Source organism: Poromitra crassiceps, assembly GCF_964638095.1.
Source record: "Poromitra crassiceps genome assembly, chromosome: 16".
NCBI lineage: Eukaryota > Metazoa > Chordata > Actinopteri > Beryciformes > Melamphaidae > Poromitra > Poromitra crassiceps.
The window spans coordinates 22,869,556-22,895,724 of record NC_139645.1 but is presented as its reverse complement, the minus strand read 5'-3'; the positions used below and the strand labels follow the sequence as shown (position 1 = coordinate 22,895,724).

The 26,169-nt window shown below is 43.4% G+C and overlaps 2 protein-coding genes across 2 annotated transcripts in view; one reads left to right on the top strand and one right to left on the bottom strand.

The window, feature by feature from the left end:
* The window catches only part of LOC310791526 (synapse-associated protein 1-like), a gene marked incomplete at both ends in the record, with an annotated part of 582,682 nt that overhangs the window by 48,586 nt on the left and 507,927 nt on the right, over nucleotides 1-26,169 (bottom strand). The window lies entirely within an intron of this gene.
* The window catches only part of LOC310791110 (protein NLRC3-like), a gene marked incomplete at its 5' end in the record, with an annotated part of 44,101 nt that overhangs the window by 306 nt on the left and 17,626 nt on the right, over nucleotides 1-26,169 (top strand). The window contains 6 exons of the mRNA XM_083652811.1: nucleotides 1,765-3,598; nucleotides 10,118-10,263; nucleotides 17,908-18,001; nucleotides 19,721-19,819; nucleotides 20,224-20,340; nucleotides 25,208-25,254. Coding sequence (XP_083508937.1) covers nucleotides 1,765-3,598; nucleotides 10,118-10,263; nucleotides 17,908-18,001; nucleotides 19,721-19,819; nucleotides 20,224-20,340; nucleotides 25,208-25,254 — 2,337 coding nt within the window. The remainder of the gene's footprint in view (nucleotides 1-1,764; nucleotides 3,599-10,117; nucleotides 10,264-17,907; nucleotides 18,002-19,720; nucleotides 19,820-20,223; nucleotides 20,341-25,207; nucleotides 25,255-26,169) is intronic.

Sequence of the window (26,169 nt, the reverse complement as noted above, 5' to 3'; positions counted from 1 at the left end):
CAGGAAACCCAACACGTCTGAATCAGATGTACACAGAGCATTACCTCACAGAGGGAGGGAGTGGAGAGGTCAATGATGAACATGAGGTCAGACAGATTGAAGCAGCATCCAGGAAACCGGTGAGTACACAGTAGTACTACAATAATATAAGCAAAATCCTAATAAGTACTAAGAATAAGAAAGAAAGAAAGAAAGATGGATTTCTAAAAATTAAGAAAGTTATCTGACTACTGTCATGATTGTAATGTTCTGCAGGGCGTAGCATATAAACCATTCTGGTCATTATAATGTCCCAACACAGTCTCACAAAGAATTGTGACATAGTAATGTGGGTCCACAGCCCAGACATTCTACTTTCACCAAAACACCTTTAAAATTGTTCAAAAATAAAGTTTGTTTGGCCACTAGAGGGCGAGGATGAGGCGGGGATGAGGCTCCCACAACTCTCTACTGGGGCAACTGTGGTCACGGCCGGCTCAGTAACCAGGAAGTAGCTGTGGACTGAGGCAGAAACTGATGTTCACATTCAACTATTTTAGAGCCATTGTTGTGAAACTAGAAGGCTTTGTGCTGTGGGTCAACATTTCTATTCCATAATTATTTGTGAGATCATGTTGAATCTCCATGCTGCACTCTTTAGATCAGTGCAGGCTTTCAGTCTCTGCAAGATGGATGTAATTTTGTGTGCAGAGTTTAGTATGAACGTTTAATATGTATTATTCTGTTCCAGCTGCTTGAGGAGAACATCATCACCTTTGTGAAGATGGAGCTGAGAAGGTTCCGGAGGGTTCTGAGTCCAGATGAGGCAGAATGCTCAGAGAGCCAGAGGGTGGAGGAGGAGGTGGATGGTGTGGAGGAAGAGCCGAGGAGGAGCACAGAGGCTTTTCTAAACATCACACTGCTCTTCCTGAGGAGAATGAAGCAGGAGGAACTGGCTGAGGAGCTGCAGAGGAGTAAGAGTATTTAACAGCTTTAATGTCATGGAGAGAGAGGGGAGGTGGTGGACAATGGCTGATTTATGTCTGTTAGAGTTTTGTTGGGTTTTCAAGACAATGATGCCACCTATAAGTGAAAGAATTGACAAAACAATATAGGAACAAATCATTTGGGGCACCTCATCTAATTAATTTGAATCAGGTGCACAAGCTGTAGCTGGAAGATGCTGTCAAACCACAGTTCTCAACCGCAACAAAGAAAGAACATATAACCAAACAAGAAACAAATTATTAGAGAGAGAGAAGAACATTATATTTGAATTTTGCTCATTTTGATCTAATTTGACTTGTTAAGACGTGTTAAATTTTTTCTGAATGTATTTGATTCCAACAAAAACACAAGATATAGAAACTTAGTTTAGCCCTCCTTCATGTTGGAACTTCACAGTTTAGAGTGGCTATAGTTTAACATAAAAGAAGCCATGAGCATGTCCAAACTCTTCTGAAATTTTAAACATTTGCCAAACAAGATCTATTCTTTACAAGATTTAAAGGTCAATGAGCAGAATCCCTCTGGATAATCTGGTAAAATTATTAATTTGTTAATGTGAGTGTAATATGCTGAACACAGTGGTGCACACTGGGAAACAAAACAGCACCACACCAGTTGTCTTTCACACTGAGCTGCACACAATCAGGACCTGTTTGTCCACTCACCACTGATGAGCTGAAGAGATGTCATGGAGTGGAGATACACATTTACCAGGAAATGTTCACATTTCTCATGTTTACAAAAACATCTGCTCACTGATGTTCTTTGTTCTTTCAGAAACTCAACATCAACATCCACAACAAAAACACAAATCCAGTCTGAAGGAGACATTTCAGTGTTTGTTTGAGGGCATTGCTAAAGCAGGAAACCCAACACTTCTGAATCAGATGTACACAGAGCATTACCTCACAGAGGGAGGGAGTGGAGAGGTCAATGATGAACATGAGATCAGACAGATTGAAGCAGTGTCCAGGAAACCAGTGAGACCAGAAACAACCATCAGATGTGAAGACATCTTTAATCCCTTACCTGGAAGAGACAAACCAACCAGAACATTGATGACAAAGGGAGTCGCTGGGATTGGGAAAACAGTCTTAACACAGAAGTTCACTCTGGACTGGGCTGAGGACAAAACCAACCACGATATACAATTCCTATTTTTGTTCACTTTCCGAGAGCTGAATCTGCTGAAAGATAAAGAGTTCAGCTTGGTGGAACTTCTTCATCGCTTCTTTCCTGAAACCAAAGAAGCAGAAATCTGCAGGTTTGATGGGTTCCAGGTTGTGTTCATCTTTGACGGTCTGGATGAGTGTCGACTTCCTCTAGACTTCCAGAACAACAAGGTTGTGACTGATGTTACAGAGTCGACCTCAGTGGATGTGCTGCTGACAAACCTCATCAAGAGGAGACTGCTTCCCCTTGCTCGCATCTGGGTAACCACACGACCTGCAGCAGCCAATCAGATCCCTCCTGAGTGCATTGACATGGTGACGGAGGTGAGAGGCTTCACTGACCCACAGAAGGAAGAGTACTTCAAGAAGAGATTCACAGATGAGCAGCAGGCCAAAAGAATAATCAAACACATCAAGACGTCACGGACCCTTCATATCATGTGCCACATCCCAATCTTCTGCTGGATCTCTGCTACAGTTCTGGAGGATCTGTTGAAAACCAGTGAGAGAAAAGACCTGCCCAAGACCCTGACTGAGATGTACATCCACTTCCTGCTGGTTCAGTGCAAACAGCAGAACATCAAGTATCATGGGAGAGCTGAGACAGATCCACATTGGACTACAGAGACCAGGGAGATGATTCTCTCTCTGGGAAAACTAGCTTTTGAGCAGCTGGAGAAAGGCAACCTGATTTTCTATGAAGCCGACCTGAAAGAGTGCGCCATTGATATGACAGCAGCCTCAGTGTACTCAGGAGTCTTCACACAGATCTTTAAAGAGGAGTGTGTGCTGTACCAGCAGGAGAAGGTCTTCTGTTTTGTCCATCTGAGCATTCAGGAGTTTCTCGCTGCTGTCTACCTGTTCCACTGTCACACAAACGGGGATGAGAGGGTGCTGGAGACATTCCTGAAAGAAGAAGAAGAAGAAGAAGAAGAAGAAGAAGAAGGTGAACAATCCCTGGATGTCTTTCTGAGGAGAGCCATGGTCAAATCCCTGAAGAGTAAAAATGGCCACCTGGACCTATTTGTCCGCTTCCTTCATGGCCTCTCACTGGAGTCCAGCCAGAAACTCTTACGAGGCCTGCTGGGTCAGACAGAGAGCAGTCCAGACAGCATCCAGAGAGCCATCAGTAACCTGAAGGAGATAAACAGTGATGAGGGGAAAGATGCACATTTCTTAACCTCTCCTGAAAGAAGCATCAACATTTTCCACTGTTTGATTGAGATGAATGACCAGTCAGTACACCAGGAGATCCAAAAGTTCCTGAAGTCAGAGAACAGATCAGAGAGTAAACTCTCTGAGATTCACTGCTCAGCTCTGGCCTACATGCTGCAGATGTCAGATGAGGTTCTGGATGTGTTCGACCTGGAGGCCTACAACACATCAACAATGGGGCGACAGAGACTGATCCCAGCTGTGAGGAACTGCAGGAAGGCTCGGTTAGTACTCTGTTAGTAACAGTATAGAACAGTCTAGACAAGCGGTTTTAAAAGTGAGGCGCGCCTTCCCTGACGTGACGCGGAAAAAATGTAAGAAAATGCACAGCCTCCACCGGACATGTCCGCGCAGTCACAAAAGTAGCGTGCGTTGTTGTCTGCAGAGAGCCTGCGCGCACACCCTCTGATGACGGAATTTACGTCACGCAGAATGTGGCTTCATCCGGGGGCACAGCGCCCGCAGTCTGACTGCCTCTGTGAAGTGAGCTCAGGGTGTCAGAGGAGAAACACAATTCTTTTTTTAAATGCGCGTTTCACCAATCCGATTGCGGCAGTTATTTGTATGTACATCAAACACATATATGGTCATATTTTTGTATCTGTTGGGGAGCTATTTCAGACAAATTTTACAAGATTTATTGGGCTGGGGAACTGTCTGTCACTAGTTATAATAAAGATGATTAAAAAAATGATTAAAAGTCCTTCAGAGTGGATACAGATGTATACAATGTTTAAAAGAGGATATTTGAAAATAGCAGGATAAAGAGGTTTTAAAATATAAAAGAATTTAGGATAAAGATGTTTACAACATTTTTGGAACTCGTTATGCCCGAGTGGAGCATAGAACAATAATAGTAGGTAATAATGGCAATAATAAATGGTGTGTGTGTGTGTGTGTGTGTGTGTGTGTGTGTGTGTGTGTGTGTGTGTGTGTGGGTGTGTGGGTGGGGGGAGGAGGGGGTGTTGGTCTATATGTTCTCTGAGGGGAGGCGCAGTCTCCCACACTTTGAAAACCCCTGGTGTAGACTAGAGTGACCTTCATACCTGACACCATCAGTTACAATATTTCATACCAATGATTAAGATTCAAGATTCCAAAACTTTATTGTCTGTCACAACGCAACAGACAATTGTCCTTCCACCAGGCTCAGGTGCATGTTACAAAACACATTAAAAACACACAGACACATATAATAAAAACTGACAAAAAAAACTGACAAAAGCAGTGTTAAGATGTTAAAAGTGCAGTGCCCATTTAAAAGACAATACTAGTAATAATACTAATGTATTATATAAACCATATATATACACACCTATATAAACTATAGCCTATATATAAACTGTATAAAAAAATATATTATACAGTATATATATACAGTATATAATATATATATATATATATATCTATCTATCTATATATATATATATATATATATATATATACTGTATATACTGTATATATATGTGTGTGTGTGTGTGTGTGTGTGTGTGTGTGTGTGTGTGTGTGTGTGTGTGTGTGTGTGTGTGTGTGTGTGTGTGTGTGTGTGTGTGTGTGTGTGTGTACAGGAACTAATCTCCCATGCAGACCCTGGCACCGTGACATGATTGCTAGCTAACTAACTACTTGTGTATGAAAGTTTCCCCCAGTCTTCTCCTGCCTTCAGCTCATGTTAGAAATATAATTACAGAGAGTCACATGACCGAGCTGACAAAGTGGTAAATATGACGCTGTAGGCTCAAAACTTTAAAAGTTACTAAACCCCAACCAAATCTGTGGTGAAGCCAGACTGACTCTAATGGTGTCAGGCTGTTCTACTGAGCTGTTTTACCACAACTGAACAGCCTGTGGAGCTCACACTGAAATCTCCATCATTTTTCATTATTTTCTTAAAGGGGCCATATTATGCATTTCTTAATTTTGTATCATATATATGTTGTTACAATCTTGGATGGTCATATTAAACATGGGCTAAGCTTCATATAAATAGGTGAAAGTGTTTTAATGTTACCCCCATGAACCCCCCCTCCCCCCCATGAAGTCTCGTAGACGAGAGCACATGGATTTGTGCGAGAACATAGTTCTAGTGACTAGTTCTTTGCTCCAGTACACTGCCGAATTGTCAACCTAACCCGCGTCACCAGGCGCTCTCCAACCTGGCTGTCTACAACAGTAGTCTCATGGAATAACGGATTTCAGACCGCGAAAACAAGGAGACGACTTGGAAGTGAGCCAGGATGTAGGACTGAAGTGGTAAGTTCTGAAAATATGTGTCTCATTCCAGCATCGGTTGTACCTAGCAGCTAGGAAGCGCTAACATTACTTACCGCCGGCTGGGTAACGTTAGCACTTGCTATTAGCCTAGCAGCACAGCTGCCTTTCATAGACATGAACAACCGATGAATGACGAAGGCACACATTTTCAGAACTTGTAACGTTAGTCCAACTTGCTGACTTCTCCAAGTCCTCATTTTGGTTTGGTCCGTGTAGCCTTTGCTAGGAGAGGCGATAGTCACAAGCATTTGGGAAGTTAGCTAACTAGCTACATTAGCTGTTGTGTTGTGGCTTGAATGTGACGACAATAGTGTGAAGCTCCCCGGGCAGGCTGTAAAACAATTATATAAATGAGCAAGGGATTGTCAAAACGAATTTGACCATCGATAACAAACGTGACTTGGGCGTAACAAGCAAGACTATCAATTGATATATCAACATCCCCGTAGCTATCTATCCCCTAGCTCTGCTCGGCCCGGGCTGTGCCGGGACATTTCCTTCGGCGGCTGGCCGAGCAGGGCATCACGTACTGCGGCCAAACACAAAAACTCCTCGCGCTGCCCTGGAGTGTTTCCCGGAGGGTGGGGGTTCAGGGACAGGACCTAAAACAGAGTGTTTCAGACAGAGGGTGAACTGAAGGGGGCAGTGAGAGCCAGTACAAGATAAACAATGAGTTTTTTCAACTATGAATGACGCAATAAGTTACTCTACTGGAGGCCAACAATAAAATAATAATACATTATATTAGCAAAATATGGGCCCTTTAAACTGTTTTTTACAGAAATGCTTTAATATGATACAATTGCATTCATGTATTATTTTCTGTTTGGTTTATGCTTATATTATACATGCTTATATTATACATTAATCACTTTTGGAAAATGTGAAATTCTATAGTATAAATGATTGTTATTATTATTATTAGGAGGAGGAGGAGCTTAATAGGTTTTGATCTCAGTTCTGCTTTGATAATCTCTCATTTCACATTAAATGTGTAAACAGTCTTTCTGTCTGTGAACTCTGAGACCTCAGCTCTGAAGTTCTGGGTTCTGGGTTTTCAGGCCCGGCGCACCTGTGGGTGTGCCTTAAGGTAAACCAGGCGTGGCCACGCTAAATCCTCACAAGTGCCAATTTGTGTGTTGGCACGACACCTTCCAGTTTTGCGCCGGCGTCTGGGCTAAACACAGGTGTGGGCGTGCCCCAAGCCAAACCAGGTGTGTCCCCGCAAAATCCTTGCCTTCTGTTATCGTCAGCATGCGCACAATTCTTTGCGCACAGATGTTCCATTAAAATACAAATGCCAGGACATCAAATTCTGCTGCTAAAATTGTGTAACAGCAGATTACTCAGTGAGGCAATCAACTATTATTCACTGAAAACCTTTATCACATGTAAAGTGCCACAATCATGCTGATATCCTCTTTCTACAGTGGGCTAACCCCCTCTCTCTCCCTCCCTCTCTCTCCAAAACCTTGTACGTGCACACACACACACACACACACACACACAGTAGATTACTTTGAGCAAATTGTGTGGGCCAGTGATACAGTAACCCCCTTCCCTGCAATTGCACGCATGCAATAGCCTATTAAGATGAACCTGGCACTTGGGACAATTTTGATATGTTGAAATAGGCTAGAATTAAATTCTCACACATCCCTGCCTATTAAAGAAACGGATATTTTTACATGTGTATGTTATAGCCTATTTATATGAACAAAACGTCTAATGCGTGTGGACAACCATATGACATTTGCGCAAATGAATTGGAGGGAATGAAAGGAGCGACACTGATTGGTTGTGTGGATGATACCGCCCACACAAAGCCTGCACGCCTCTGAATCATTTCCAGAGTTAATCCTGCATAAATCACTGTGGCGCTGGGACAAGTTGCATTTTGCGCATCACGGAGAATAGCAGATGATTTGGGAACGCCTATTAATTTGTGCTGCGCCCGACGCAATCGCTAAATTATCTATTTTGTCACGATAGGGCCCAGTGTTATTGTTATGTGATGGTGTTGATGCGATGTTTGATGCGATGCTGTGGAGATGTTCAAATTACGCATGGAGATTACACTGTCCATCGTGCAATTTCATTCAAATTCATTTGCAGAAACAGTTAAATGCCATCCTTAAAATGAATAGACAACACCTGTTTGATATTCCCTTAAGTGCACATTAAAAAATAACATTATTTTGGGAGTTTATGTGAAAATGATGAGGTCAAAATGTTTTGTTAATATGATCGATTATACCCCCCCCCTCTCCGAAACCGCACGCGTGCACACACATGCACACCATACTGCATCATACTGCATCGCCCAGATTAATGAATCACCAATGCCTTAATGCCAATTAATAGCCTACTATAATATTAGTCTACAATTATTCCCCCCCTTTGAGTAGCCTACATACATCTGTCAGTCCCATCTCCCTCCCTCAGGAAGAAAATAGGATACAAATAGGGGTTAATGGGAAATTAATTGAGAAAACTTGGACATTATAGCCTACTTGCAATATTATTGTCAATCAAATGTCCCTGTTTCCTCGTTGCAAACACGTTTCTATTTTCCAGACAACCAAAGAACCCGAATTGCATAAATTAAAAGCTGCGAATCACAGATGTTTTTAAATGATGTGATGATTGTTGTGAGATGTCAACACACTTGAACACGCCCCCATTTTGCAGTGGCTCGGCGCTAAACACGCGCAAGCGCTAAATTACCGATTTTATGACGATAAGGCCCCTGGTCTCAGCTCTGAAGTCCTGGGGCCCTATCTATCTTTGTAGTAATTCACATGTATTAACTCTCACATGTAAAAAGGACACAGACTCACTGCTTGCCTCTAACGTGAAGGTGATAGTAGGAACTCTAGAATTAAGAAATTCCTTCAAGCCCTCCAGCTCCTCAGATGAACCAGTGAACACAAAACAAATCATCAATGTATCTACCAACATTTGACAAAAGAACAAGAAGGATTGTTCTTAGAAACATAATCAACCTCAAATTTGCCTCGTTTTATATATGAGGTCACACCCATTCTCTCATTAACACTGAGGAAAGCCACAGGCTGAAACACCTCTGTTCACTGCTGCTGTGTGGATTTAAACCTTTTTTTCAAACTTGACCTGTAAGTGCTGCTAGTTCCATTTGACTTTTCAGTATTTGCTTGAGCCTAAACTGAGGGAAGAAAAGATATGAATATATAGGCTACAATACAATAAGCCCTATTGTATTACCTGCCTTCATCTGAGAAATTCCTTGCCTCCCTTTCTCTCTCTCCCTATCTCTATACAGTATATCTCTCATTCTCTCTTGGCAATGTAAATAAATAGATAATGATAGAGTTAATTTGCAGAAACAGTTAAGTGCCATTCTTAAACTGAATAGACAACACCTGTTTGATACTCCTGGGAGTGCACATTAAAAAATAACATCATTTGGGTGATTTATGTGAAAATTATGAGGTGAAAATGATTATGATCGATAATACAAATATGTGCCGGGTTCTCCACACCACAAACGGTATTAAAGGGAGTGAGAGACGGGAATCTGATTGGTTTGATTGATGTGATGCCCAGTGTCTGGGCTTTACATCAATCAAACCAATCAGTGTGGCCTGCATCATTCTTGCCTGCACAGGTGACAAGCACGCCCATTTCATGATTTTGCATGGAGCACACAGGCTTTTTACGCGGCAGGGAGAATAGCCAACACGTTTTCACTCTGAGCACGTAGCATATTGACGCTTTGTCCCGTCCCTTGTGCGTCACTTGTTACTAACAAGGTAGCCTTGAGCGACCCATGAAACGACTTGGGCTTTCCGACTAAACTCAATGCAAACCTATGGAAGTCATCTTTGACGCTTATGGCAACTGCTCCCCCATTAGCCTAACTGCTCCCCCATTAGTCAACTGCTCCCCCATTAGGGTCTGGGGGGAGGTTAGGTTTAGGCGTAGGGGGTGGGAGAGGTTAGGTTTAGGGTTAGGGTCTGGGGGAGGTTAGGTTTACGCATGGGGGGTGGGAGAGGTTAGGGTTAGGGTTAGGGTCTGGGGGAGGTTAGGTTTAGGGTTAGGGTCTGGGAGAGGTTAGCTCCTCCAGACCCTAATGGGGGAGCAGTTGACTAATGGGGGAGCAGTTAGGCTAATGGGGGAGCAGTTGCCATAAGCGTCAAAGATGACTTCCATGGATTTGCATTGAGTTTAGTCGGAAAGCCCAAGGCGTTTCATGGGTCGTTCAAGGGTACCTTGTTAGTAACAAGCAACGCACAAGGGACGGGACAAAGCGTCAATATGCTACGCGCTCGGAGTGAGAACGGGTTGGAATAGCAGAGGGTTTGGTCACGCCTCTAAATTGCACAAGTGCCCGCCGTTAAACACCGCACAAGCGCTAATCAGTGTGTTTGCGAGACCAGGGCCCCTGGTCTCAGCTGTGAAGTTCAACTTCTTCTTTATTCTTTATTCAGATTGAGGTTCTGCTGGTTGACAGAGGCTCACTGTGAAGTCGTGGCCTCAGCTCTGAAGTCCAACTCCCATCTGACAGAACTGGACCTGAGTGACAGCAACCTGCATGATTCAAAAAAAGTGAAGCTGCTCTGTGCCGGACTGGAGAGTCCACACTGCAGACTGGAGACTCTGAGGTCAGACATCATATTTAATAATGTGCTGATATGAATATTATATGAATTTTGTAATGTGTGGACGTCTGTATAGAGTCGATCAATCTGAAATCAGACATGATCTGGTTTTAGGGGCTTAGATCTCAAATTCTACTCATGTTGTTTGCCTTAATCATTTTACTCTGGAGAGGGGAGAGAGGGAGAGAGGGAGAGTCATATAGGCCCTAATTCACCTGATTACTATTTATGCAACTTCTTTGATTCCGTTATATAATACTTGCTTTCTTGCCTTTAAAGGACAGCTTTACCGGTAATCAACCCACTTTGTATCATATATAATCTCAGTAATATAAGCACATGGGCAGCCTTTATCTTCTCTCTCTGTTTACCTCACAGAGAAAAATGCTCCTGCTCCTGTCTGCAGAAACTCTGCCCCCGTCAGCTGCAAGTCATTAAGGCTCCTTAACTCATTGAATGCCATGGACGGACATGTTCGTCATTTCAAATAGTAACGTAGAGTGCCAAGGACGGACATGTTCGTCAATTGCGTTTTTTGACGGTGGGGCGTCGATCAAAGCCTTCTGCCTCTCCTGTACAAATATTATAGCTATTGGAGGTCTATAACCTATTTTACAGAACCCTTAGGTGGCGACAGTGCTCTCCAGGTTAACAGAAAGGCAGAGAAAAACAGAGAATAAGTCATTGAGGAAACGGAAATCGCATCGCATCCGTATGCATCGATATGCATGAAGCGTTTTAACGTTAGATGTGCCTGCAACAGGCAGCAGCCAATCTGCTCCCACAATTGAGCTCCTCCACTGCTGCGACAGCCCATTCGCATGATCATCGTTATTATTCTCAACTGGAAGCATACAGTAGTAGCCGGTGACAAACACACGCGGAAAAAGCTGGATGTCGCCGCGCACCCTTCACAGTGCAGTCAGAGCAAACTCAGCAGAGAGCCACCTCCCATACAGTGAGGAGTGTGCAGTTGAGGCGAGGCGAGGCGGGGCGGGGGGGGGGGGGGGGGGGAGAGCAGCACACAGCCACACAACACCCAGACAGACCCAGGCAGCAGGACAGGGTTGGCAAACGCAAGCCAGAATATCCGATGCCCACCAGCAGCAAGAAGCTGCAACCAGCAGCGCACGCAGGGGCCAGCTAAAATAACCATATATATATGGTTGCAGCTAAAAATATTATTCTGCCAAACAAAATTCCCTGGCCTTACTGTTTTATTGAAGGAAATTATTTTTGAGGTGTGACTACATCAGAAAATTAGCTTCAGAGTCAGTGATGTGTTTGAAATGTTTAATTTCACAAAAGGGCCATTATCTCAGCTTCTAGAAAAAAAATGCTCTTTTTTGTTAAATCAAGCTATCTTCTCCGGCTGATAACTAAAGAACGGAAAATGATATCAATAAACCTGTTTTTGCTGATGATAGAAAAGAGTCTAATCGTTCTTTTTGCGTGTTCATTGTTTACATAGTAATATCACACAATATTCTGTGGGCCTCGAGAAATCACTGAAAAAAGCTCTGAAACTCTGGCACTGGGAGCGTCCGTTCTCCAAAAGTGGCTGGCACTCAATGAGTTAAGGCTCTCAATGCATTCTCCGTGGATGTGCGCATACTTAAAACAAGGCCAGGTCAAAACCTGGCATAGGGCCGGTGCATGGTAAAATTTCCATTTCTGCACTGCATGGCGATGTCCTGTACCACCAACTATTTATACACAGACAAAACACAGCAATGAGATCCTTTAGATTTATTTCTAAATTCCGTTTTATTTTTTCCCCAATTATTATTTTTGCTTTTTCTTTCTGTCAGACAGCCTCTTCCACACTCAAACTGAAAACCAAGCTGTGACATGATGTAAGGGTCCCACGCACCGCAATCCAAAACAGAATTATTTATCTGGACCTATTTTCCCAATTATGAAACCATTTAGGTTCTACAATAACTACGGTTACTTTAGATTTTAATAATTAGGCCTAATTCTTTTTTAATCAATTTCTGACAAATTGTACATTGTTTTACAGTGAGTTAGTACACCTTTAGAAAACATACATTATGTACGCACAAGTACGCACCTTCAGTCTATGCAAACTGTACACAGTGCACACAGTTTCCAATCACACAACATGCATCCATAGCTTACACACATGAAAACAACGATGTTTTGCGTTCTACATTAATTAAATGAAGACATTACCGTTTGGCAGCTTGCTTTGTTTGTATGATAGATACGTATTGGCCAAGTATATAAACATTTAAGAGCGAAGACTTTCAGGAAGTGACACAGAGCTCTCTCTCTCTCTCTCTCTCTCTCTCTCTCTGGACTAGTGAGAGAGAGAGAGAGAGAGAGAGAGAGAGAGAGAGAACGAATGAACACAGCACACGGTGGGAGGGAGACAGAAGCGCTGTGCACTCGAAGTGGCAGAGCAGAGATTAGTCTCGTCGGCGGTGTGTAGAAACCTCTCCTCTGCCTGCTGCGGCGCTGCTGTGTGTGTGTGTGTGTGTGTGTGTGTGTGCGCGTGACAGATGACCGTCAGTACGCTATGCGCGCAGCAACACAGCTGATGTAGATGCAGCCAATTGTGCTCTGGAACTTTTTGCCATTTTTCGCCATAAATGTTCGTAAAGTGGCACTTATTGAAACCTACTACCCTGCTTGTAGGCATCAAAAGTCATCAGAAATTAATTTAGTGATGAAATAAAACTTTAAATTGTAAAAAACTTTCCGGAGCTTATGGCGTCTTCTCTGCTTCTGTGCCTCTGCTTATGCCGAAATGCATGCTGGGAGTGTGGAAAGACATTTAGAACCTGAATCGGTGCTCAAATATGCAAATCGGCGACAGAGTCGAATGTAGGGGTCCTGCTGTGCATGCACAACCGGCCCCAAAAATAAAATAAACAATAACAGCCGCCCTCGAGCAGATTCCACGTCTCCAGCAGAACTTCCGCAGCTCCGTTGTGACGCGTTGTGACGTAAACCGCGTCACAACGGAGCGCTTTGCCAGAGGAGGAAATTGAGATCTCCGTGAGGAAAACACAGTTTGAGGTAAACACTGCCCATGTGCTTATATTACCCAGATTATTAATGATACAAAGTGGGTCGATTACCAGTAAAGCCATCCTTTAAAGTATTGTATCTATTTGTGTTCTTTCTTTTTGTTGTGTCAAACTCTTCCAACAGGCTGGCAAGTTTGACACAAAACAACAACACACCAAACCTCCATCCAAAAACACATAACAGTAGTACAGTAGATCAGGCTGCCATCAAAGCCCTGTGAAGCTGATATTAGTCATAATGAGTTTATGAAGTCTGTCTTCAGTCAAATGTGAAGAAAGAGAAAGTGGATTATATCACACAGCATCAGACTCCAATGCTTCATGTATCACAAACATCCACCACTGCATGGTATTGTTTCACTGGTGTGGATGTGACTGGAGCTAGCAGAGCTACACACACACACACACACACACACACACACACACACACACACACACACACACACACACACACACACACACACACACACACACAGAGTGAGAACTAACTTGAACAATGAATCTAACATTAAAAATAGCTACTGTAGCTGGGACAGGGTACAGTGTCCCTGCTACAGTAGCTATTTTGAATGCTAGATTCATGCTAGTTTACAGTAGGCCTGACTGAGCAGTGAGCGCTGAACTGCAGGTATTCATGGTGAAAATCCTGAAAGCATTTAGTTATGTTATCTTAAGCTGATGAATCTGGCTAACTCAGTTAGCTGGCAAGCTAGTAGGTCTAGATCAATTTTAGGCAGTGTAGCCACTATAAGTTAGCCAACATTAGTTGACAAATGGTCTCAGCTGAAGCTGACAATTCAATCAGAAACTAAAAAAATAAGCTGTCCAGCTAAATGCTTTCCTGATAGAACACAACCACAATCACTTACCCAGTTTCTGAAGTGGATCTCCGCGGGCCATACCCACGGCAGACACTAATTGGGCTTGGGAATCAATCCCAGAATGCAATCCAAATCAATCCCAGAATCCAATGCAATGCAAGATTGCACATTGCATCTGGCATCTCAGTGATGGCATCATTGATGATGTCATCAGTGATGTCATCCTTCCTGGCTGAGGCTATAAATTCAGTGATGATGTCATCAGTGATGACATCATCACTGATGTCATCCGTGATGCTGTCATCAATGATGTCATAGAGCAGGCGAGGCCGCGATGCGCGGTGGTGATCAAAAAAGGAACGTTATTCTCCGTTCACTGCCATTCATATTTTTTTCAGCGGTGGTACAGGAAGTGACGTTTCACTTTGTCTCTCTATAAGAGCAAGTGAGCCAGCACAGCGGGCGAGCTGCAGGGTGGGCATGCCACCTAGGATGTTCAGCTGTAATAATTTTAATTGTTATAATAGTATGATCAGATCTCGGTCACCAATCATACATGTTGCTACCTTGGAAACAAGAGAAATACATGAGAAAACAATCAATATGACTACCTTGTCCTCTAGGCCAGTGGTTCTCAAAGTGGGGTCCGAAAAAACTATTTTCACTATAATTCCATCCATAAGTATCACAATGACAGAATACATGGCTATTTTGGTCATGGGTTTCATACTCTTACTGTAATAAAACATCCAAAAGCAAATATCTTATCAGATGGGGGACCCTGAGACAAAATCTTATCAAATGGGGGTCTGTGGTCTAATTTGTGTCAGTTTAGGGGTCCTTGATGTGAAAAAGTTTGAGAGCCACCGCTCTACACCATGTGTATCTGTTTAAGTCAGGATTCTGTATAGCCTCCAAATGTCCACTAGATCTAGAGATGCCTTCATTCCTTGAATTTCACCGAGAGCCAGGGATTCGAAATAACGAAGGTTATGCCAAACCCCACATAGGTTACGCTAAAACCACCACCGCAAAGCGTCCTGCCTGTACTTGGCCAGTCAGCAGGAAAGTATCGCGGGACTTCACGAGACTTGGTGACTGAGATCACGTTTGAGGTAATTTGATCCCTGTGGGACTCCAGGAAACAGCCTTTGGCGAAATATCACTGTGGTCGTTCTTGAGGGATCAGATTCTGACGATATTTGGCGAAAACGGGAGTAAAAATAGCGGGAGTAAAGACAGGCTCACACTTGGCCCCAAATCAGCTCCATTTTACAACTGACTTGGACGCTATTGATCTCAAAACAACGCTAGGATGGCCAGAAACGCCGCGGAGATCACTGGGTGAGTCGTCAGATCATAATTAATGTGAGGAGAGGGCTGCATGTTCAAAAAAACCGAAATTCTCCTTTAAATTTCCAACTATGATATTTTGGTTATTCTCTTGAGAAGAGATAATACTGTGGATTTCCTCTAAAAGATTGGATTATCTTCATTTGGACCATATATTGATTATATTGATGTGTAAGTTATCTTTTGTAACATCTAGCCTAGATCTCCCTCTTCCATTCTCATCAGTTTGGACAGCGTGGACTGTGTGTTGCAGTTCCTTCGTTTTTTCTGACCCCCCCCCCCCCCATTTTCTCCCCAGTTTTAATTGGCCAATTTCCCCCTGCTGCCCCAGTCGGTGCTCCAACCTCTGCCAATCTGGGGAGAGCTGTAGACTAGCACCATGCTTCCTCTGACACATGCGCAGTTGCCAGGCGATTATTTTCACCTGACAGCGGGGAACTACACCGGCAGGACGTAGCATGTGGGAGGATCACGCTATTGCCACCAGTTTCCTTCCGCCCCGAACAGGCGCCCCAACCGACCAGAGGAGGCGCTAGAGAAGCGACCAGGACACACCCATAATCCGGCTTCCCACCTGCAAACACAGCCAATCGTGCCTGTATGGATGCCCGACCAAGCCGGATGTAGCATGGGGCCGTGAACCTGCGACCCTTGTGTTGTTGCAGTTCCTTCTTAAACAAAATCATAACCCCCCTACTATTTCTAAGGCCATGACTAAAATATATATATCCCCAGTCCATTCGGATTTCCATTTTAACTCACTTTCTAGATTTGATAAAACCCTGGAATATTTGATTTGCTCTAATCTGTTGCTAACGTATAGACAATTGACCTATCGCTAAGCCCCACCCCCCGCCCTCACTAAGCCCCACCCCCCGTCCTCACTCGGACAAACACAAGGCAGACTGACTAGAATAAATGGCAGCCGTCACTGTCAAAGTTATATCCCAAGACGCTCTTCACAACTTTTTGAGGCCTGATATTGTCTAGAAGCCATCATAAAGTACTTCACTATGCCATGGAGGGCGATGTACAACATTTAAAGCTATCGCTAAAAAGAAATTAGATAAGTGCATGGAAACGGCTTTAGCGAATCAAACCAAACATGCACTTTTAACGAAGGGAGACAGCGAGATAACCAGTGGGGATAACAGGCGACTGACATCCAGATCCACATTTTATTCACTTGAGTAACCTCTCCGTGGATTATATATATGCCGAATTGAAGAGTGGCGCCTGGCAATCTGTTTTATGTAGGCCTACCTCTGTATAATCAACAAACGTTAAATTAATATAGTAGGCCTACCTCTGTATAATCAACAAACGTTAAATTAATATAGTGTTGATGTTTTTCATAGCAAGACAACAGCACGCACGCATGGGTGTAGCAGATCAGGAGAGGCATAGCCTACAGCAGACCACTTTTTCCATCATGTTTTCTCTTTAGACTACCTCACATTTATTTGGGGAACGAGATTAATTCCCTCGTTTTAGGGTTTGACTGGTGTCTGGCGATGTTTTAATCACATCAATCAATGCGCCACCTGTTCAACCAACTCCGGCATTACGTGCATAACGTAATGACTGGAAACTCGCATAATTCAGCATTTTCTTTTGCCGACTTTCCGAATACCATGATGATATAATGATGCTTTTGGATCACGGAAGGCAAATGAGGGAGAGGACTCATCTCGCTGTCACCACGATGCAGATTTAACGTCCAAAACAGCAGCATCATTGTGGATGTGAGTGGATCTACGTTTACTAGTTTAATATTATCAATTGCCTGGCCTCCCAGGATACCTCGTAATGGTCAATTTACCCCCATGCACATCGTTTGACCATTTTTTCAACTTATAAATGTATAAAACCAGAGGAAACTCGCGTTTTCTAGTGCTTCTCTATGGAACTCCAAGCTGAGAATGTCCGAGTGTATTGTAGAGCTGCACGCCCTGTGATTGGCTCGTCTGCGTTCGTGGCGGGACTTAGCGATAGGTCCATTGGATGGTTCAGGTTAAGTTAGGGTCCACTTAGGGTTAAGTTCCCCATCCAATTCAAATTCTGCTTGTATTTCAACTTTTTAGCATTTAGATGTATTCATCTGGTCTGTTACAGAAAGTGTTCAAGGAAAATGGGCCAATCCTGAAACAGGAGTGACAGTCTGTCTGGTTTCAGATGGAAATACTATATAAGGCTGACATGATGCTGATCCACACTGACAACATGCTGAAGTCCATTGGATTATAAGACACTGGATTGGTTAAAGATTTAAAGGAGTATTGTATTTTATTGCTTTTCTCTTTATTCAGATTGAGTGGTTGCAGCTTGTTAGAGACTGACTGTGAAGTTCTGACCTCAGCTCTGAAGTCCAACTCCTCCCATCTGAGAGAGCTGGACTTGAGTTACAATGACCTGCAAGATTCAGGATGGAACCTTCTCTCTGTTGGACTGGACAGTCCAGAATGCAGACTGGAGACTCTCAGGTAAAGTCAGTTTACAGTTTTTCTCAGTTGATTCAACACATTTCCCAAACTGAGGTCCATTCTCTCAAAACAGGATTCCTGAATCTGCAAAGGTTGTCCTGAAGGTTTTACTTGATGATTTGACTTTTATTGATACAGCTTCACGCCAGTGAAGCTAGTTGAAAATAGAGCAGCTAGATGTTAAACAGTGGGAAGGTGACAACATCATCTACCCAGTTTTAACATCTGTCCTCTGGTTACTAGTTAGATAATTCATATTAAAATGTCACTGAACACATTTAAAGCAGGCTAGTTTTGGTCCTGCATTACACTATAGTTCCCTGTGAGCTGAGACTGTGGAAAGCCTTCCTGAGCTACTGAGGCTGCAGATTTACTATCCATTTGTTTTTAAAGTGTTTCCTAATTTATATCCACTTTTTTATTTTTTCATGGCTCGTTGTGCAGCATAACAAAGCATGTGCCATTTTGGAGGATTTATTGATCCAATCACCTTATAGCACCATGTGTGGAAATCAAACCAGTTTTCCTGTCAGTGTTAGTGGGGACCTGCTTTAGACCAGGGCCTCAACAGTACAGTCTGTCAGTAGAAATAATACAATAATGACACAATATAACAATAGCATGTCTTCTTGTGCTTCAGGCTGAGTGTCTGTCAGCTGTCAGAGAGAAGCTGTGAAGCTCTGGCCTCAGTTCTCAGCTCCCAGTCATCTAGTCTGAAAGAGCTGGACCTGACTAACAACGACTTCCAAGATTCAGGAGTGAAGCTTCTCTCTGCTGGACTGAGGAGTCCACACTGTAGACTGGAGAGTCTCAGGTCAGGATCACCATTACTGTTTAACAGACCATTTAAATTCTACTCTACATTCGTATGAAAATACCTGAACTCTCATTTTCCTGCTGATGTAATTTTTGAAACCAGCTGAGAAACCAAAATGCAATGATCTTTGTTCTCCAAATATTGAGTGAGATGCAGCCCTTTATGTCTTGACTGTTTCCAAACTGTTTTGAAAAAAACGGCCTCAAAGTTTGACAAAGTAAGCTAGTTATGCTTGTCACCCTAACTTTATGAGCTGTATTTGAATTTCACAGTAATTATTACAGAGAATGAAAACCAATGGTTTATTTTACTAAAATCTTCTGAAACCCCAAAACAGCCAAAATCAGCATTTTCTTATAAAATCACATTTCTACACAAACAGCGGGCCTGTGCTACATGTGACTGATTTTGTCCAAGCATGTCACATATAATAAGTGATTTCAGAGCAGTTTATTAATGGGAATATCCAACATGTAGCTGGTTTTAAGAGCTTCCACTGAGAGCTATGATCTCTTTTTTTAGAGGGTTAGGTTTAGGCTCAAAATAAACAATGACAAACTATTAGTGTTGAGTGAAGAAGCTGAATATGTTATTACAAAAATGTTCATATCAGGCGATGTTGAGTTTCATAACTATGCAAAATCACTATTTCTGTAGGTTTCAGTGGTTAATGTTGCTACTGAATAAAAGTTGAAAGAGTCCAATTTAATGTCAAACTTTACTGCCACAATACTCCCCTTAGTTGTAACATTGAGGGTATCCAATACCTGACTGCCTTCAAGACAAGAATATAAAGTAGTGAGCAGGACCAGATGCAGCTGGAGCAGTTTGTAGAGTTTGAATGAGGAGAAAACCTCCTGAAAACTCACATTGAACACGTTGGTGAACACATTCAACAACAGATCCTCCTGGAAGCTTCAGTTGGTGCTCTCGGCTGAAGGCCATTCAGCTGCCAGCTGGCTGCCGTGCAAAGAGCTGAACTTTGTGTCCATGAGAAAAACGTTTGTCTACTCATTGAGAATGCTGGCATCGGCAGCCAACATTACTATCTTTCAGATGCTAGCAGGCTCATTTTAAAGCGAGAGTGAAGATACTAGTACCATATGAAACTAGAAGACCTAATGCATCCATTGGTACCAACATGCCATGCTAGCTTGTTGTGAAGAGGGCTAAATTACCCTACAATTTATAATAATATAATAATAAATAAATTCTGTAAATGACTAAAGGAAAATGTTGGTCATGAGGCTGACCAGTTGAGAACCTCTGTGTTTGTGTGTGTGTGTGTGTGTGTGTGTGTGTGTGTGTGTGTGTGTGTGTGTGTGTGTGTGTGTGTGTGTGTGTGCAGGTTGTCAGGCTGTCAGCTCACAGAGGAAGGCTGTGATTATCTGGCCTCAGCTCTGAGCTCCAACCCCTCCCATCTGAGACAGCTGGACTTGAGCTACAATAATCCAGGAGCCTCAGGAGTGAAGCTGCTCTCTGCTGGACTGGAGGATCCACAATGGAGACTGGACTCTCTCAGGTATGGAGAGGTTAACGTCTGCTAGAAGGCTGTGCCAACTTGTGAAAAACTGATGTTTGGTCAGGACCCCTTTTTAATGCACTGGATACCCCTTTTTCCTCATTCTTCAAAACCACGACAGCATAGCAACAACTTGTGTCACGGTTATGTTTAGGCACCTAAAGCAACTGGGTTAATGTTAGAGAAATGGTTTGGGTTAGGCAGGCATAAATAATATTAAATGTAATGTAATGAAATGTACTTTGAACATGCTGGGAATCGAACCCCGGTCTCCAGCATTGAAGAGGAGGGTATATACTCTGCCTGCTCCTCTCTCTCTCTCTCCTTGCCTGTTCATGCCCATTTTCTCTGTCCAGAGAATAATATTCCTGTATAGAGTCGTTTCCATGTTGCCAGACACTATGACAGTTTGAGTCTCCCAGCAGCAAAACAAGCTATTTTAGTGAACTAGGGGTGTTAATGATTAACCGATAGTCCGTTAACTGCCGTTAAGAACGTAAACCGATTAAAATTAATTAACTGTTTTGACTGACAACATTGTTACTTTGTGTCATCAATTCAGTCTTCATAGCTCAGTGTGTTAATTATACCAGTCCAGCAGAGGGCGTACCTCGCCCAGCTAGCGCAACAGAAGGAGTGGTCACGTGAGAAGGTCGTCACACATGCATGAGGAAGTAGGAAGTGAATTGAGCAAACATTAAACAAAACAGATGCTAAAATTAGCAGCAAGCTCACGCTAGCAACAGCATAGAATGATTACACTCTAAAAGTAAATCTGTAAATACTGCGACGCCGTTCTCAAAATTCAACTCCAGGGGCAATTTATGATTCCCCGACGAGCATCGCTCAACGTCACGTTACGTTCCATTATCGCTGGATGCTGATTGTGGACGCTGTCACTCATAAAAGTTATAGCTAAATATTAATACTAGGCGATTGGAGCAGGCATCGTGCGTGCAGACTAGAGACAATAACACAGAAGCCTTGCTTTATGGTGGAAAAGAAGCGTGGTGGACGGTGAGGGATTTCATGAAGTTTATTGAACCAGGCGATAACGTCCCCCTTTGCTGAAATGACTATTAACTCATTGAGTGCCAATGACGACTAAAGTCGTCAATTGAAAAAGTAACGTTCAGTGCCAATGACGACTAAAGTTGTCAATTGCGTTTTTTGATGGTGGGACGTGGATCTAAGCCTATTACATCTCCTATAAAAATATGGGAGCTATTGAATGTGTATAACCTATTTTACAGACCCATTAGGTGGCGACAGTGCTCTCCAGATTAGAGAAAGTTGAGGGAAAAAAAGCAGAAAAAGCCTGCTTTTCAGTGTCGCGCTGGGAGCACAAGGCTGAGCGCTCCGAAAATAGACTGGGTGCAGGCACTTTGAAACGCGCAGCAGAAAGCCTATAATCGGACGCAGCTTCATCCTAGCTCACAACCGAAACCCCAGAAACGCAGACGAACGCGAGCCCCATCCAGACTCCCCCGACAAGCGGCCGCCATCTGAACGTGGATCCGTGAGGCAGCAGAGCCTGCCATAGCAGCCAGCAGAGACTCACTTGACACACGCAGCAGCCACTGCCAGCCAGCAGAGCGAGCAAAGCCACCAGAGACACTCCCACGGACGAGGAGTTTGGAGTTGAGGGGGGTGTGGGTGCCGTTTATTGAAGGAAATTACTGTTCAGATGTTTCAGGTCAGAAAATATTAGTTTCAGAGTCAGTGATTTGCTTGAAATGCTATATTTCACAAAAGGCTCAATAACTCAGCTTCTAGATAGAAACGCCTGATTTTGCTGTTTTTGACCTATCTTCTCCGGCTGATAATTAAAGAACGGAAAATGATATCAATAAACTTTTTTTTGCTGCTGATACAATAGAGTCTCATCGTTCTTTGTGCGTGTTCGGTGTTTACATAGTAATATCACACGATATTCTGTGGGCCTCGAGAAATCACTGAAAACGCTCTGAAACTCTGGCACTGGGAGCGTCCGTTCTCCAAAAGAGTCTCTCCTCAACACTGCAGCTGCTCCACCAGTTATTATCTATCAGTCTGTCTCCTCAACACTGCAGCTGCTCCATCAGTTATTTTCTATCAGTCTGTCTCCTCAACACTGCAGCTGCTCCACCAGTTATTATCTATCAGTCTGTCTCCTCAACACTGCAGCTGCTCCTCCAGTTATTATCTATCAGTCTGTCTCCTCAACACTGCAGCTGCTCCACCAGTTATTATCTATCAGTCTGTCTCCTCAACACTGCAGCTGCTCCTCCAGTTATTATCTATCAGTCTGTCTCCTCAACACTGCAGCTGCTCCTCCAGTTATTATCTATCAGTCTGTCTCCTCAACACTGCAGCTGCTCCACCAGTTATTTTCTATCAGTCTGTCTCCTCAACACTGCAGCTGCTCCACCAGTTATTTTCTATCAGTCTGTCTCCTCAACACTGCAGCTGCTCCTCCAGTTATTATCTATCAGTCTGTCTCCTCAACACTGCAGCTGCTCCTCCAGTTATTCTCTATCAGTCTGTCTCCTCAACACTGCAGCTGCTCCACCAGTTATTATCTATCAGTCTGTCTCATCAACACTGCAGCTGCTCCTCCAGTTATTATCTATCAGTCTGTCTCCTCAACACTGCAGCTGCTCCACCAGTTATTATCTATCAGTCTGTCTCCTCAACACTACAGTTGCTCCTCTAGTTATTATCTATCAGTCTGTCTCCTCAACACTACAGCTGCTCCTCTAGTTATTATCTATCAGTCTGTCTCCTCAACACTGCAGCTGCTCCACCAGTTATTATCTATCAGTCTGTCTCCTCAACACTGCAGCTGCTCCTCCAGTTATTTTCTATCAGTCTGTCTCCTCAACACTGCAGCTGCTCCACCAGTTATTTTCTATCAGTCTGTCTCCTCAACACTGCAGCTGCTCCTCCAGTTATTTTCTATCAGTCTGTCTCCTCAACACTGCAGCTGCTCCTCCAGTTATTTTCTATCAGTCTGTCTCCTCAACACTGCAGCTGCTCCTCCAGTTATTATCTATCAGTCTGTCTCCTCAACACTGCAGCTGCTCCTCCAGTTATTTTCTATCAGTCTGTCTCCTCAACACTGCAGCTGCTCCTCCAGTTATTTTCTATCAGTCTGTCTCCTCAACACTGCAGCTGCTCCTCCAGTTATTATCTATCAGTCTGTCTCCTCAACACTGCAGCTGCTCCTCCAGTTATTTTCTATCAGTCTGTCTCCTCAACACTGCAGCTGCTCCACCAGTTATTTTCTATCAGTCTGTCTCCTCAACACTGCAGCTGCTCCTCCAGTTATTATCTATCAGTCTGTCTCCTCAACACTGCAGCTGCTCCTCCAGTTATTTTCTATCAGTCTGTCTCCTCAACACTGCAGCTGCTCCTCCAGTTATTTTCTATCAGTCTGTCTCCTCAACACTACAGCTGCTCCTCCAGTTATTTTCTATCAGTCTGTCTCCTCAACACTGCAGCTGCTCCACCAGTTATTATCTATCAGTCTGTCTCCTCAACACTACAGCTGCTCCTCCAGTTATTCTCTATCAGTCTGTCTCCTCAACACTACAGCTGCTCCTCCAGTTATTTTCTATCAGTCTGTCTCCTCAACACTGCAGCTGCTCCACCAGTTATTATCTATCAGTCTGTCTCCTCAACACTACAGCTGCTCCTCCAGTTATTTTCTATCAGTCTGTCTCCTCAACACTGCAGCTGCTCCTCCAGTTATTTTCTATCAGTCTGTCTCCTCAACACTGCAGCTGCTCCACCAGTTATTATCTATCAGTCTGTCTCCTCAACACTACAGCTGCTCCTCCAGTTATTCTCTATCAGTCTGTCTCCTCAACACTGCAGCTGCTCCTCCAGTTATTTTCTATCAGTCTGTCTCATCAACACTACAGCTGCTCCACCAGTTATTATCTATCAGTCTGTCTCCTCAACACTGCAGCTTCTCCACCAGTTATTTTCTATCAGTCTGTCTCCTCAACACTGCAGCTGCTCCTCCAGTTATTTTCTATCAGTCTGTCTCCTCAACACTGCAGCTGCTCCACCAGTTATTTTCTATCAGTCTGTCTCCTCAACACTGCAGCTGCTCCACCAGTTATTATCTATCAGTCTGTCTCCTCAACACTACAGCTGCTCCACCAGTTATTTTCTATCAGTCTGTCTCCTCAACACTGCAGCTGCTCCTCCAGTTATTATCTATCAGTCTGTCTCCTCAACACTGCAGCTGCTCCTCCAGTTATTCTCTATCAGTCTGTCTCCTCAACACTGCAGCTGCTCCTCCAGTTATTATCTATCAGTCTGTCTCCTCAACACTGCAGCTGCTCCTCCAGTTATTATCTATCAGTCTGTCTCCTCAACACTGCAGCTGCTCCACCAGTTCTGTGTCTTGAGGCCAAATGTAGTTTTTCTTTAAAGTCTAAAGTTCATGAGGTGGGAGAAGAGAAACCACGCCGCTGTCTGTCAGTGGAGGTTTATTAAAATCTGATAGAGAACTGAGGCCTCTGATTACTGGTGCTACTAGTGTCCAGTAAACTAAAAGCACAGGAAGCCGCCATATTGGTCTGCAGTAAACGTTACTATGGTTACAGACATTATTGACAGGAGTGGAGTGACTCGTGTTAGCGTACAGACTCAGCTGGTCATGTGACTCAGGTCTGCACCAACATGAACATTGACTCTGATTCATGAAGTCAGTGTGAACAGAGCTGCTAGAAGCTGTGAAATATTGTTTGATGTTGAATGGAGGATATTATTGACAGCGTCTGGAAAAATCCCATCTATGGAAGTTTATGAAGGTTATTTGTTCATGATCAAAGAGATGATGCTGTCTAACTTTATTTACCCCCCTCCCCCACAGTGTGGACCATGATGCAGTGCGGTGGTTGAAACCAGGCCTGAGGAAGTGTAAGTGTGTATTTAGTTTGATTCAGTTTCTATTGAAATCATGTGTGACATCTATTCATTCAAATCCTATTCTGAAACAAGATGGCTGACAAAATGTGTTATGATGAAATTGAAGAAATGAACTGTCAGTCTGTTAATACCATAAAACTTCAATTAAAAGCCAAGTCCCATATAGACACCATTCCCTTTCAGTGGCCAGATGTCGCTACACGTTTTGAAAAATAAATGCTGGCCTAATTATTTATTTATTTATTTATCTGTTTGTTTATTTACTTGCATTCAAACGTCCCAGGTCAGATCACTACAGAGAGAAAAAATTGCGACCTGAAATTCAAGCTGTCCGTTACTGAGAATGAACCGTGGAATGACGGTGCGCAATTGCCCGACTGGGTTACACTGGTAGTTGTTTGACGATAATGCTCGAGCTGTAAACAAGGCTAGCTTGGTGAGTACTCAACCAATCTGAAAAAATTATGTCACGATAAGTCCCTTAGACACATACAGTGTGGAAAATAGGGTCCAGGTTGGGGAAAAAACGAAATTATCCTTTAAGCGCCCTCACAAAGTTTGAAGTTGATCCGACAAATAGTTCTAGAGATAAACCACTTTCTGTGTTTGCCAGTACTGTAGGTGGTGTTATGCCGAGTCTGTGTGCGTGGGTTGAGGTGTGTGTGTGTGTGTGTGTGTGTGTGTGTGTGTGTGTGTGTGTGTGTGTGTGTGTGTGTGTGTGTGTGTGTGTGTGTGTGTGTGTGTGTGTGTGTGTGTGTGTGTGTGTGGGGGGGGGGGGGGTGTATCGGTCACAAAAGTGACATGGGGTCACATGGTGACTAACAGACAGTGCTACCTACCCTGAAGAAGCAGAGCACACACACACACATACACACGCGAGCACACACACACATATACACACACACA